This window comes from Salmo trutta, chromosome 16 (assembly GCF_901001165.1).
Source record: "Salmo trutta chromosome 16, fSalTru1.1, whole genome shotgun sequence".
Classification (NCBI taxonomy): Eukaryota; Metazoa; Chordata; class Actinopteri; order Salmoniformes; family Salmonidae; genus Salmo; species Salmo trutta.
In genome coordinates this window covers 23,299,207-23,312,134 of record NC_042972.1, presented here as the reverse complement: position 1 = coordinate 23,312,134, position 12,928 = coordinate 23,299,207, and the positions used below count along the sequence as shown (strand labels likewise).

At 45.8% G+C, this 12,928-nt stretch overlaps 1 protein-coding gene across 4 annotated transcripts in view; it reads left to right on the top strand.

Annotated features, from left to right (window-relative positions):
- The window catches only part of LOC115150331 (calcium/calmodulin-dependent protein kinase type 1-like), a 57,567-nt gene extending 47,766 nt beyond the window's left edge, over positions 1-9,801 (top strand). For all 4 annotated transcript variants that reach the window (XM_029693515.1, XM_029693516.1, XM_029693514.1 and 1 more), the window contains 7 exons: positions 1,604-1,730; positions 2,835-2,910; positions 3,707-3,819; positions 4,092-4,170; positions 4,947-5,034; positions 8,693-8,864; positions 9,154-9,801. In XM_029693515.1, coding sequence (XP_029549375.1) covers positions 1,604-1,730; positions 2,835-2,910; positions 3,707-3,819; positions 4,092-4,170; positions 4,947-5,034; positions 8,693-8,864; positions 9,154-9,260 — 762 coding nt within the window. In that variant the 3' untranslated portion in view covers positions 9,261-9,801. The remainder of the gene's footprint in view (positions 1-1,603; positions 1,731-2,834; positions 2,911-3,706; positions 3,820-4,091; positions 4,171-4,946; positions 5,035-8,692; positions 8,865-9,153) is intronic.
- The last annotated feature ends 3,127 nt before the right edge of the window (positions 9,802-12,928 follow it).

Sequence of the window (12,928 nt, the reverse complement as noted above, 5' to 3'; positions counted from 1 at the left end):
AAAATCTGGAAAACAAACCGAGGTGTACATGTGGTCGACAGGGGGCTCTGGGTGTGGTTGGTGCGGACTCACCTGGGGTTTCGAAGTAGTGCTCTGCCTGCCCTCCGAACTCCCGGGGGGATCACTCCAGCACCGGTCCACAGTGTGTCCTCTGCGTCCACATCGGGTGCAGGAGAGACCCCCCCCTCCGGTCCTCCTCGACGCAGCCCCCCCTATCTCCATGGGCTGTGGAGCGGGGGAACTGGGAGGCGGAACGAACAGGCCCCGACTGGAACGTCCCCGGGAAGCCAGCAGGTTGTCCAGTCTAATGGACAAGTCCACCAGTTGGTCGAGGGTGGAGGCGTTGTCCCTACAGGCCAGCTCCCGGCGGACGTCCTCGCGAAGGCTACACCTATAGTGGTCTATCAAGGCCCGCTCGTTCCACCCCGATCCAGCGGCGAGAGTCCGGAATTCTAGGGCGAAATCCTGAGCGCTCCTCGTCTCCTGTCTCAAATGGAATAACCGCTCACCCGCCGCCCTGCCCTCCGGGGGATGATCGAACACCGCCCGGAAGCGGCGGGTGAACTCTGGGTAGTCGCCCCGAGCCGAGTCTGGGCCATCCCAGACCGCATTGGCCCATTCTAGGGCTCGACCCGTGAGACAGGAGACGAGGACGCTCACCCTCTCTTCGTCGGAGGGGGGGGGGCGGACGGTCGCCAGGTAGAGTTCCAATTGGAGCAAGAACCCCTTGCACCCAGCGGCCGTCCCATCGAACTCCCGGGGAGGAGTAATCCGGATACCACCGGCGCCCGCTTCAGGGGGTGTGTGTAGGGGCGCAGGGTGAGGGACCGGAGCTGGTCCAGCTGGGGAAGCACCTCTCTCCCAATTCTCCAACCTGGCCAACACCTGGTCCATGGCCGAGCCTAGGCGGTGGAGGAGGCTGGCGTGTTGAGACACCTGCTCAGCCATGGACGGCGCTTCTGCTCCTGCTGATTCCATTTTATAGGTGCGGGATTCTGTCACGAGCGTCTAGGACCAGTGGATGTATGAAATCAGGAGCAGGAGACAGAGGGCCGGAGCAACTGAGTTTTAATAGGCAATACCAGTCGCAATAGCCGTTGGGGCACAGGGCGAGTGGCGAAGTCCGCCAGGAGAAAACACTTTTCTCAAAAAAAAAAAGAAATCCAAGAAGCGCACAAAAAAAACAAACAGCGCGCGGGGCGCAGCCCGGCAATATAATGAATTCCTAAATCGGAGATAACACAACTGTCCTTCATGAACAAACGAACAATCCCGCACGAGAACCCCAACTGAAAATACACATTAAATAACCCCCCACTAATGAAAAACACAAAACAGGTGCGGGATCAACAGACAAAACCAACAGACACAGAAACAATGATCGGTGGCAGCTAATAGGCCGGCGACGACGACCGGCGAGCGCCGCCCGACCGAGGAGGGGCGCCACCTTCATTAGATACTGTGACACTCTCTTTGTCTCTATCTTTTTCTTTCACTTTTTTCTCTCTTTTCCTCTCTTTTTCTCTATTTCTCTATTTCTCTCTCTCGATAATACCTTAACCCTACAATCTCTCTCTCTCTTTCTCTCCCTGCCTCTCGGTAGCCAGAGAATCTGTTGTATTACAGTATGGACGAGGACTCTAAGATAATGATCAGTGACTTTGGCCTGTCTAAGATCGAGGACACGGGCAGTGTCATGTCTACAGCCTGTGGGACCCCAGGATATGTGGGTAAGGTGTGTGTGTGTCCGTGGGTGTGTGTGTGGGATCTCTCTCACTACCCCCTCACTCTCTCCCTGATCCACTGACAACCTCCTCTGAAGCATGCTATTATATTGGAGTGCTATTGTGTCATCTGTTAGTGCTTGAAAAGCACACACTCTCTCAATTCAATTCAAAGGGGAAACATATGTTAACATTGCCAAAGCAAGTGAAATCTCTATATCTCTTTCTCCCTCTCTCTCTTTCTCTATCTCCCTTTCTTTCTCGCTCTGTCTCCCTTTCTCACTCCCTCTCACTATCTCTCTCTCTGTTTGATGTTGCCCACTAGAGCTCTGATTGAGAGGGTAAAACAAGAACTTCAATGGGCTCTGTCTCAGTCACTCTCTCCCTCTCTCAGTCACTCTCTCTCCCTCTCTCAGTCACTCTCTCTCCCTCTGTCTCAGTCACTCTCTCTCCCTCTGTCTCAGTCACTCTCTCTCCCTCTGTCTCAGTCACTCTCTCTCCCTCTGTCTCAGTCACTCTCTCTCCCTCTGTCTCAGTCACTCTCTCTCCCTCTGTCTCAGTCACTCTCTCTCCCTCTGTCTCAGTCACTCTCTCTCCCTCTGTCTCAGTCACTCTCTCTCCCTCTGTCTCAGTCACTCTCTCCCTCTCTCAGTCACTCTCTCTCCCTCTCTCAGTCACTCTCTCTCCCTCTGTCTCAGTCACTCTCTCTCCCTCTGTCTCAGTCACTCTCTCTCCCTCTGTCTCAGTCACTCTCTCTCCCTCTGTCTCAGTCACTCTCTCTCCCTCTGTCTCAGTCACTCTCTCTCCCTCTGTCTCAGTCACTCTCTCTCCCTCTGTCTCAGTCACTCTCTCTCCCTCTGTCTCAGTCACTCTCTCTCCCTCTGTCTCAGTCACTCTCTCTCCCTCTGTCTCAGTCACTCTCTCTCCCTCTGTCTCAGTCACTGTCTCCCTCTCTGTCGCCATCTCTGTCTTTCGCTCGCTTCCGCTCTCTCTTTCAGTGTCCCTCTCTCCCCTTTGTCTTTCTCAGTGCTCCTGTCCCTCTCTCCATCTCTGTCTTTCTCATTCTCACTCTCTCCTTCTTCTGACTTTGCTGTTTCATGTTATTGGCAGCTCCTGAGGTGTTGGCTCAGAAACCGTACAGCAAAGCAGTAGACTGCTGGTCCATCGGAGTCATCTCCTATATTCTGTAAGTCATCTGCTTAGTACTCTAACACAAATACAGTCCCTCATACTCTGTATACTGGTGCCTGTGCATTTAAACATCTGTTATATTCATGGGTTGCACCTCAGTCACTCGGTCGCGTCGTTGCCATTATTATGAACGTTCTACATAGCGCCGTAACCATAATGATGACCGACTGATGATTGATGCCCAGTCATTCTGAGCGGGGGCTGATGATGGTACAGTGGCTTAGAAATACGATGACAGTGCTAAAGAAGGCAAATCATTTGTACGAAACAACTTTGCCATCATTATGATACCGTCAAATGTACTTAAAGAAAGGGCAATGTTGCCATTAGATAGCAAAGTTTGTCAAAAATAGCTAGCAATGCTAACGTTAGCTAGCTAAAATTCGGTGCTAGCTAAAATTTGGTGCTGTCCCCTCAAACTAGCTAGCTAAATACTGCATCTAAAGTCAATCTGGTGACTTCACAATGATGACAAAAGATTGTCCAAAAATTATATTGTGTTTCCAAACCACTGTAATGCACTTTTAATTAAATCTTAATTCGCGCCAATTGACAATGCATTGAGCAGCTCATTCCAAATGTAAAAAAAATTCTAAAATGGTTCTGTGCATGACCTTCACACCTCCACATTTATGTCTGAGAAAGTACAGTCCATCTGTGGCTGGGACTCTTGGCACTTAATAGCACTATATGGATATTATATCCTAACCAAATTTATATTGGACATTTTATTATCTGGGTTCAATGTATAGAGCAATAACTGTTACCTCATGTTATATGAACTCTTTCAGGTTATGCGGATACCCTCCGTTTTACGACGAGAACGATGCTAAGCTTTTTGAGCAGATACTGAAGGCAGAGTATGAGTTTGACTCTCCGTACTGGGATGACATCTCCGATTCAGGTAGCTTAAACCCCCATTTTCCTTCGTTTAAATTTTTTTTATAACAATAGGGACAAACAGAAAAAAGACAAAGAGGATCACATACACAAAACAAACTGAATCAAATTCAAATAGCATGAATCCTTTTCAATGATCTGTAATTATTTCAAAGACATAGATTACATTTGACTGTGAATTAATACCATGTCTACTTTGTGTGGAATTGTAAGTCATTAGTTATACTGTATTATATCTGTTCTGAAATGATTTGAAACTGTTTTTATTCATTCCAGCTAAGGACTTTATCTGTCACCTGATGGAAAAAGACTTTATGAAGAGATATACCACTGATAAAGCACTTCAACACCCCTGGTAATACAAGATTTCCTTACCCCTAACTCCAGCTACATGTCCACATCCCGGTTCAACCCTAACCCTAGCTTCAACCCTAACCCTAGCCTCAACCCTAACCCTAAACCTAGCCTTAACCCTAACCCTAAACCTAGCCTTAACCCTAGCCTTAACCACAAACCTAAGCCTAGCTTCATCTCCACATCTCGGTTCAACCCTAACCCTAGCCTCAACCCTAACCCTAGCCTTAACCACAAACCTAAGCCTAGCTTCATCTCCACGTCCCGGTTCAACCCTAGCCTCAACCCTAAACCTAGCCTTAACCACAAACCTAAGCCTAGCTTCATCTCCACATCCCGATACTACCTTAACCCTACACTCTTAGAAAAAAGGTGCTATCTAGAACCTAAAAGGATTCTTCGGTTGTCCCGATGGGAGAAACCTTTAAAGAACCCTTTTTTGTTCCAGGTAGAACCCTTTCCACAGAGGGTTTTTCATGGAACCCAAAAGGTTTCTACTCGGAACCCAAAAGGGATCTACCTAGAACCTAAAATGATTATCCTATGGGGACAGCCAAATAACTATTTTGGAACCCTCAACCACAACTCTAACCCTAGCCATTGCTTCATGTCCACATCCTGGTTCCCCAAGCCCTTCAATGCATGCTTGCGTAACATTCAGGCTGGTTAAACCAGGCTAGGATGTCTATGTCCCATAACTCAAACTTTAAACTTCTGAGAGCTTGCCCCCTCCTTGCTCTCTTTCTCTCTCTAAACTCTCGCTTTTCCTGTTTGCAGGATCTGTGGAGACACAGCTCTTGATAAGAACATCCATGAATCTGTCAGTGCTCAGATAAAGAAGAACTTTGCTAAAAGTAAATGGAAGGTCAGTGGCTCAATATTACTGCTTTGATAACTCTAATTTTCTTTCTACTTTTGTTCTTCTTCTATCTGTCTCATGTACACTACATGACCAAAAGTATGTGGACACCTGCTTGTCTAACATCTCATTCCAAAATCATGGCCATTAATATCAGTTGGTCCCCCCTGTTCTGCTATAACAGCCTCCACTCTTTTGGAATGGCTTTCTATTAGATGTTGGAACATTTCTGTGGGGACTTGCTTTTATTCAGCCACAACAACATTAGTGAGGTGGAGCACTGATGTTGACTGATTAGATCTGGCTTGCAGTTGGCGTTCCAATGAATCCCAAAGGTGTTCAATGGGGTTGAGGTAAGGCCTCTGTGCAGGCCATTCAAGTTCTTCCACACCAATCTCAACAAACCATTTCTGTATGGACCTGGGCACGGGGGCATTGTCATACTGAAACAGGAAAGGGCCTTCCCAAAACTTGACACAAAGTTGGAAGAATGTCATTGTATGCTGTACCGTTAAGATTTCCTTTCACTAGAACTAAGGGGCCTAGCCCGAACCATGAAAAGCAGCCCCAGACCATTATTCCTCCTCCACCAAACCTTACAGATGGCACTATGCATTTTTATATATATTTTTATTTATTGATTTCAACTTTATTTAACCAGGTAGGCCAGTTGAGAACAAGTTCTCATTTACAACTGCAACCTGGCCAAGATAAAGCAAAGCAGTGCGACAAAAACACAGAGTTACACATTGGATAAACAAACGTACAGTCAATAACACAATAGAACATCTGTATACTGTGTGTGCAAATGAAGAAAGGAGGTAAGGCAATAAATAGGCCATAGTGGCGAAGTAATTACAATTTAGCAATTAACACTGGAGTGAATGATCTGCAGATGATAATGTGCAAGTAGAAATACTGGTGTGCAAAAGAGCAGAAAAAAAAGAAACAAATATGGTGATGAGGTAGGTAGTTGGTTGGATGGGCTATTTACAGATGGGCTGTGTACAGCTGCAGCGATCGGTAAGCTGCTCTGACAGCTGATGCTTGAAGTTAGTGAGGGAGATATAAGTCTCCAACTTCAGTAATTTTTGCAATTCGTTCCAGTCATTGGCAGCATAGAACTGGAAGGAAAGGCGGCCATAGGAGGTGTTGGCGATGACCAGTGAAATATACCTGCTGGATCGCGTGCTACGGGTGGGTGTTGCTATGGTGACCAGTGAGCTGAGATAAGGCAGAGCTTGACCAAGCAATCACTTATAGATGACCTGGAGCCAGTGGGTTTGGCGACGAATATGTATCGAGGACCAGCCATACAGGTCGCAATGGTGGGTAGTATATGGGGCTTTGGTGACAAAACGGATGCATTGTGATAGACTACATCCAATTTGCTCAGTAGAGTGTTGGAGGCTATTTTGTAAATGACATCGCCGAAGTCAAGGATCGGCAGGATAGTCAGTTTTACGAGGGTATGTTTGGCAGCATGAGTGAAGGATGCTTTGTTGTGAAATAGGAAGCCGATTCAAGATTTTATTTTGGATTGGAAATGCTTAATGTGAGTCTGGAAGGAGAGTTTACAGTCTAGCCAGACAACTAGGTATTTATAGTTGTCTACACATTCTAAGTCAGAACCGTCCAGAGTAGAGATGCTAGATGGGTGTGCAGGTGCGGGCAGCATTGAAGAGCATGCATTTTGTCTTACTAGTGTTTAAGAGCAGTTGGATGCCACGGAATGAGTGTTGTATGGCATTGAAGCTCGAGAGATGGATCAAAGAATCACCCGCAGCAAGAAAAGAGTCGGCCTGAGAATTGAACCCTGTGGCACCCCCATAGAGACTACCAGAGGTCCGGACAACAGGCCCTCCCATTTGACACACTGAACTCTATCTGAGAAGTAGTTAGTGAACCAGGCGAGGCAGTCATTAGAGAAACCAAGGCTGTTGAGTCTGCCGATAAGAATATGATGATTGACATAGTCGAAAGCCTTGGCCAGGTCGATGAAGACGGCTGCACAGTACAGTTTTTTATCGTTGGTGGTTATGATATCGTTTAGGACCTTGAGCGTGGCTGAGGTGCACCCGTGACCAGCTCGGAAACCGGATTGCATAGCAGAGAAAGTACGGTGGGGTTCGAAATGGTCGGTGATCTGTTTGTTCACTTGGCTTTCGAAGACTTTAGAAGGATGGATATAGGTCTGTAACAGTTTGGGTCTAGAGTGTCTCCCCCTTTGAAGAGGGGGATGACCGTGGCCGCTTTCAAATCTTTAGGAATCTCAGACGATACGAAAGAGAGGTTGAACAGACTAGCAATAGGGGTTGCGACGATGGCGGCGGATAATTTTAGGAAGAGAGGGTCCAGATTGTCTAGCCCAGCTGATTTGTAGGGATCCAGATTCTGTAGCTCTTTCTGGATATCAGCTGTCTGGATTTGGGTGAAGGAGAAATGGAGAGGGGGGGCTTGGTCTAGTTGCTGCACGGGGTGCAGAGCTGTTGACCAGGGTTGGGGTAGCCAGGTGGAAAGCATGGCCAGCCGTAGAGAAATGCTTATTGAAATTCTTGATTATTGTGGATTTATTGGTGGTGACAGTGTTTCCTAGCCTCAGTGCAGTGGGCAGCTGAGAGGAGGTGCTCTTATTCTCCATGGACTTTACAGTGTCCCAAATCTTTTTGGAATTAGTGCTGCAGGATGCAAATTTCTATTTGAAAAAGCTAGCCTTTGCATTCCTGACTGTGCATATTGGTTCCTGACATCCCTGAAAAGTTGCATATCGCAGGGACTATTCGAAGCTAGTGCAGATAGCGTTCTCCTGGCATTCACCAAATCCAGATTTGTCTGTCGGACTGCCAGATGGTGAAGCGTGATCCCTCACTCCAGAGAATGCATTTCTACTGCTCCAGAGTCACATGGCGGTGAGCTTTACATCACTCCAGCCGACGCTTGGCATTGCGCATGGTGATCTTAGGCTTGTGTGCAGCTGCTCGGCCATGGAAACCCAAACCCAAGCTCCCGACAAACAGTTATTGTGCTGACGTTGCTTCCAGGGGCATTTTGGAACTCTGTAGTGAGTGTTGCAACCGAGGATAGACGATTTTTTCACGCTTCAGTACTCGGCAGTCCCGTTCTGTGAGCTTTTGTGGCCTACCACTTCGTGACTGAGCCGTTGTTGCTCCTAGACGTTTCCACTTCACAATAACATCACTTACAGTTGACTGGGGCAGCTCTAGCAGGGCAGAAATGTCACGAACTGACTTGTTGGAAAGGTTGCATCCTGTGACTGTGCCACGTTGAAAGTCACTGAGCTCTTCAGTAAGGCCATTTTACTGCCAATGTTTGTCTATGGAGATTGGATGGCTGTGTGCATCAACTTGATGCACACAACACCTGTCAGCAACGGGTTTGGCTAAAATAGCCAAATCCCCTAATTTGAAGTGGTGTCCACATACTTTTGTATATATAGTGTATATGGTAAATCACTGTGTTTTTATCACCTTCCCCTCTCGCTCTCTCTCTCTTTCTGTCTCTCTCTCTCTTTCTTTCTCTCACCCCCCTTTCTCCTCCTTATCTCTCAACCCCCTCCCCCTCTCTCGCTCCCCCGTCATTCTCTCTCTCCCTCTCCTTATCCCCCCTCTATCTCTCTGTCCCTCCTATCACGATCCTTACACAGCAAGCATTCAACGCCACAGCAGTGGTGAGACACATGCGGAGGCTGCAACTGGGTACCAGTCTAGAGAGCCCCAGCCAGATCACCCCCACAAGCCCCTGTCATGCCCACACACTCCTGCTGCGGGAGGAGGACAAGGAGGAGGAGGGACCGGGGATAGAGGAGGAGGAGAGCTGTAAGTGAGACAAACACTGAGCTTGTCCCCCACTCAGCCAGCCAGCCACTTATCTCTCTCGCCCTCTCTCTCTCTCTCTCTCTCTCTCTCTCTCTCTCTCTCTCTCTCTCTCTCTCTCTCACTCAGACTCTTACTCTCTTTCTCTCTGAGCACATAGCCTACAGTACTGTTGAGCCTCTGAGCACGTACAGTGGTGTGTACAGTACTCTAGTGATTCTCTAGTAGTACAGCACTCTAGTACAGCACTGTGGAGTACCGTCCCTGTCATCTCCTCTCCCCTCCTCTCCAGTGTCATACTGTGAGGATGAGCAGCAGCGCGGTAGTGCAGAGGGCAGTTCCGACCGGGACAGTCTGACGAGTTGCACCTACTGCTGCAGGCCAGCCAGTCACGTCTGAGTGGCCACAGACCCCTCCCCTTTGTCGACATGGGGATACGTATGTTTCCATGGAGCCACCCAGAGCCCGCCCTGTCTGCCTAGTCTGGCCATGAATGCAGAGTGATGTTATGACAGGCTGTGTCCAGTAGAGTAGGGTGGTGATGAGTCAGCCAGCAGCCATGTCCAGAGCCACCTTCTAGCTCCAGATGCTTGCCCAGAATAAACCATCTCCAGTTACTTTTAGAGGGGAGTTTTGGATGCAGGTATTACTTTGTTAAATTCAATGTCCACAAACACTGATGTTTGTGTAGAGTATGCGGTAACACTTTACTTGACACCCAGCATCATAACCATGTCATAATATGGTCATAACACTGTCATAACACATATTTAAACCTGTTGTGACATACATGGCATTATTTTATGGCTCTACATAAGAGTGTCAAAACCCACATTTATTCAAATGTGTTTTTCACTGTCATGAAGTTTCCTTTTGTTTTAAAGTCCTTTGTTGTTGTTGTAATAAATTCTTTAGTCATTTTTTTTCATCATATTTTAAATAACTTGCAGACACTGTCATGAAGCATTACGACTATCCTGTGTCACTTTACTTGGACTAAGAAAATTCACTTTATGACACTGTCAAGAAGCATTATGACCATCATAATCATATAAGCCAAATAGGCTTATCACGTACATGCCCTTATGTCAGTAATCAGTCACAAAGAGGGTGCCTTGTCCTGCTCCTGAAATCTGCTCCTGCACTCATCCCAGTCATCAGCAACCTAGCATTGACGTAGGTACATGTCTGACATCAATTTGTGCTCAATTACTGTACAATGATAATTTAGTATGGTCAATTTCATAAAATGGAATATAACAAACATTATTGAGAAGTAGGTTATGGTGTAATGGAATGTTTTGCCTTGTGTGGTAGGTTTTGTGGGTTTTGATATTCTCATGTAGGTGTCATAACCAGCCACAGAATGATGCAATATTTGTCACAACAGGTCTAAATATGTGTCATGACAATGTTATGACCATATTATGACAGGTTATGACAAGTTATGTCAGCTGTTATGACATACTACACACCCGTTCAGAATCACTACTCTGGATGGTTCTGACCTAGAATATGTGGACAACTACAAATACCTAGGTGTCTGGTTAGACTGTAAACTCTCCTTCCAGACTCACATTAAGCATCTCCAATCCAAAATTAAATCTATAATCGGCTTCCTATTTCGCAACAAAGCATCCTTCACTCATGCTGCCAAACATACCCTCGTAAAACTGACCATCCTACCGATCCTTGACTTCGGCTATGTCATTTACAAAATAGCCTCCAACACTCTGCTCAGCAAATTGGATGCTGTCTATCACAGTGCCATCCGTTTTGTCACCAAAGCCCCATATACTACCCACCACTGCAACCTGTATGCGCTCATTGGCTGGCCCTCGCTTCATATCCGTCTCCAAACCCACTGGCTTCAGGTAATCTATAAGTCGTTGTTAGTCCCCACCTTATTTTAAGCTCAATGGTCACCATAGCAGCACCCACACGCAGCATGCGCTCCAGCAGGTATATTTCACTGGTCACCCCCAAAGTTAATTCCTCCTTCGGCCGCCTTTCCTTCCAGTTCTCTGCTGCCAATGACTGGAACGAACTGCAAAAATCACTGAAGCTGGAGACTCATATGTCCCTCACTAGCTTTAAGCACCAGCTGTCAGAGCAGCTCACAGATCCCTGTACCTGTACATAGCCAATCTGTAAATAGCCCATCCAACTACCTCATCACCATATTGTTATTTATTTTATTTATTTTGCTCCTTTGCACCCCAGTACCGCTACTTGCACACTCATCTTCTGCACAGCTATCACCCCAGTGTTTAATTTGCCATACAGTAATAATTTCGCCACTATGGTCTATTTATTGCCTCACCCCCCTTACCCTACCTCATTTGCACACACTGTATATAGACTTTCTCTATTGTATTATTGACTGAATGTTTGTTTATTCCATGTGTGTTGTTGTTGTTTGTGTCGCACTGCTTTGCTTTATCTTGGCCAGGTCGCAATTGTAAATGACAACTTGTTCTCAACTAGCCTACCTGGTTAAATAAAGGTGAAATAAAATATTAAATAAAAAATTAAATAAAAATATTATGACATGGACAATCAACAGATCAGTGCTGACTTGACCAAAATGACTATTAGGTCAACTAATTCTGATCCTATACTAGTTTACTAATTAGGTTACACATCCTTAATTAAAATAACAGAGATGTATGGGGTTAAAATACCCCCATGCAAATTGAAGCAGAAGTCATAGGAGGTGGGTCTGGGCACACATGAAGGTGACGTATTATTGGTGATGTTGTGGCATACAGACAATGGTTTCCTTTCCCAACATTGTTCTCATTTTATGGCATATCCTTTTGCACCTCCCTATATTCATGGTGTCATATCCCACTGTTAGTCCATACTTTCAGAGCTGTTTCAGACCAGACCAAACAGTGCATATGGTCTTAGGAGAGGGCAATGTTGTTGTTTTCTGTCTGAGAAAGTAGAATATCTTTGTGCCTTAGTTTATTCACTTAACCATGTTTTATCATTTGTTTCTATGTCACTGAAACCAATACCAGTTAATCAACATTCAAACCACTACTACTTCGTTCCTATGTTGGTTCCGTTTTTCTGTGCTCCGTTTTATTTACTTAACAAATAAGGAACACTCAAAATGTGCACTTATAAATCATAACAATTTTCATCAAAATACAGCTGTGGACAGAAGTCAAAGATCAAACATCACATATGCAACTGATGTCTGTCATGAGTTCTGCCCCATAGGAAAAGTCCCAAGTTATTTTATTAAGCCCGAAGTCCAGCCCTAGTGATGTCACTGCATACGTCATTACCTGCTACTCCTCAGACCAAGCCCATGCGTACACAGCTATACAAACTTGCAAGAGAGATACAATAGTTCCAGTGTTTTCTAAGGCCTCAGCAGTAAATGTCCACTCCCCAAGTTGATTTATAGAGGTATGTCTGACTAGCCTCTTATCTCTTCTACTCCCCTCCCTGGCTCTATGTTTATTTGAAGTGCTTTCTCACAGACCCCATGCAATAATTCACACATTTCTCAGACCATTTCTTCATAAGAGGCAGAGACTTAGAAAAGACTAAGAGAGACTGTGGAACAATTTTAAAAACCTTATAATGAATATATATATATATTAGTTAATCTGTAGTCTAGGACCCTATACATGTATAGGAGGAGGGGTCCCTAGCCCCTCCCCTTTGAGATACTCTCAAAGATCGGCTGTGAAAAAGCCAACTGACACTTACTCTTGTGTTACTGACTTATTGCACCCTCGACAACTACTATGATTATTATTATTTGACCATGCTGGTCATTTATGAACATTTGAACATCTTGGCCATGTGCTGTTATAATCTCCACCCGGCACAGCCAGAAGAGGACTGGCCACCCCTCATAGCCTGGTTTCTCTCTAGGTTTCTTCCTAGGTTTTGGCCTTTCTAGGGAGTTTTTCCTAGCCACTGTGCTTCTACACCTGCATTGCTTGCTGTTTGGGGTTTTAGGCTGGGTTTCTGTACAGCACTTTGAGATATCAGCTAATGTAAGAAGGGCTATATAAATAAATTTTATTTGGATTTGATATTAA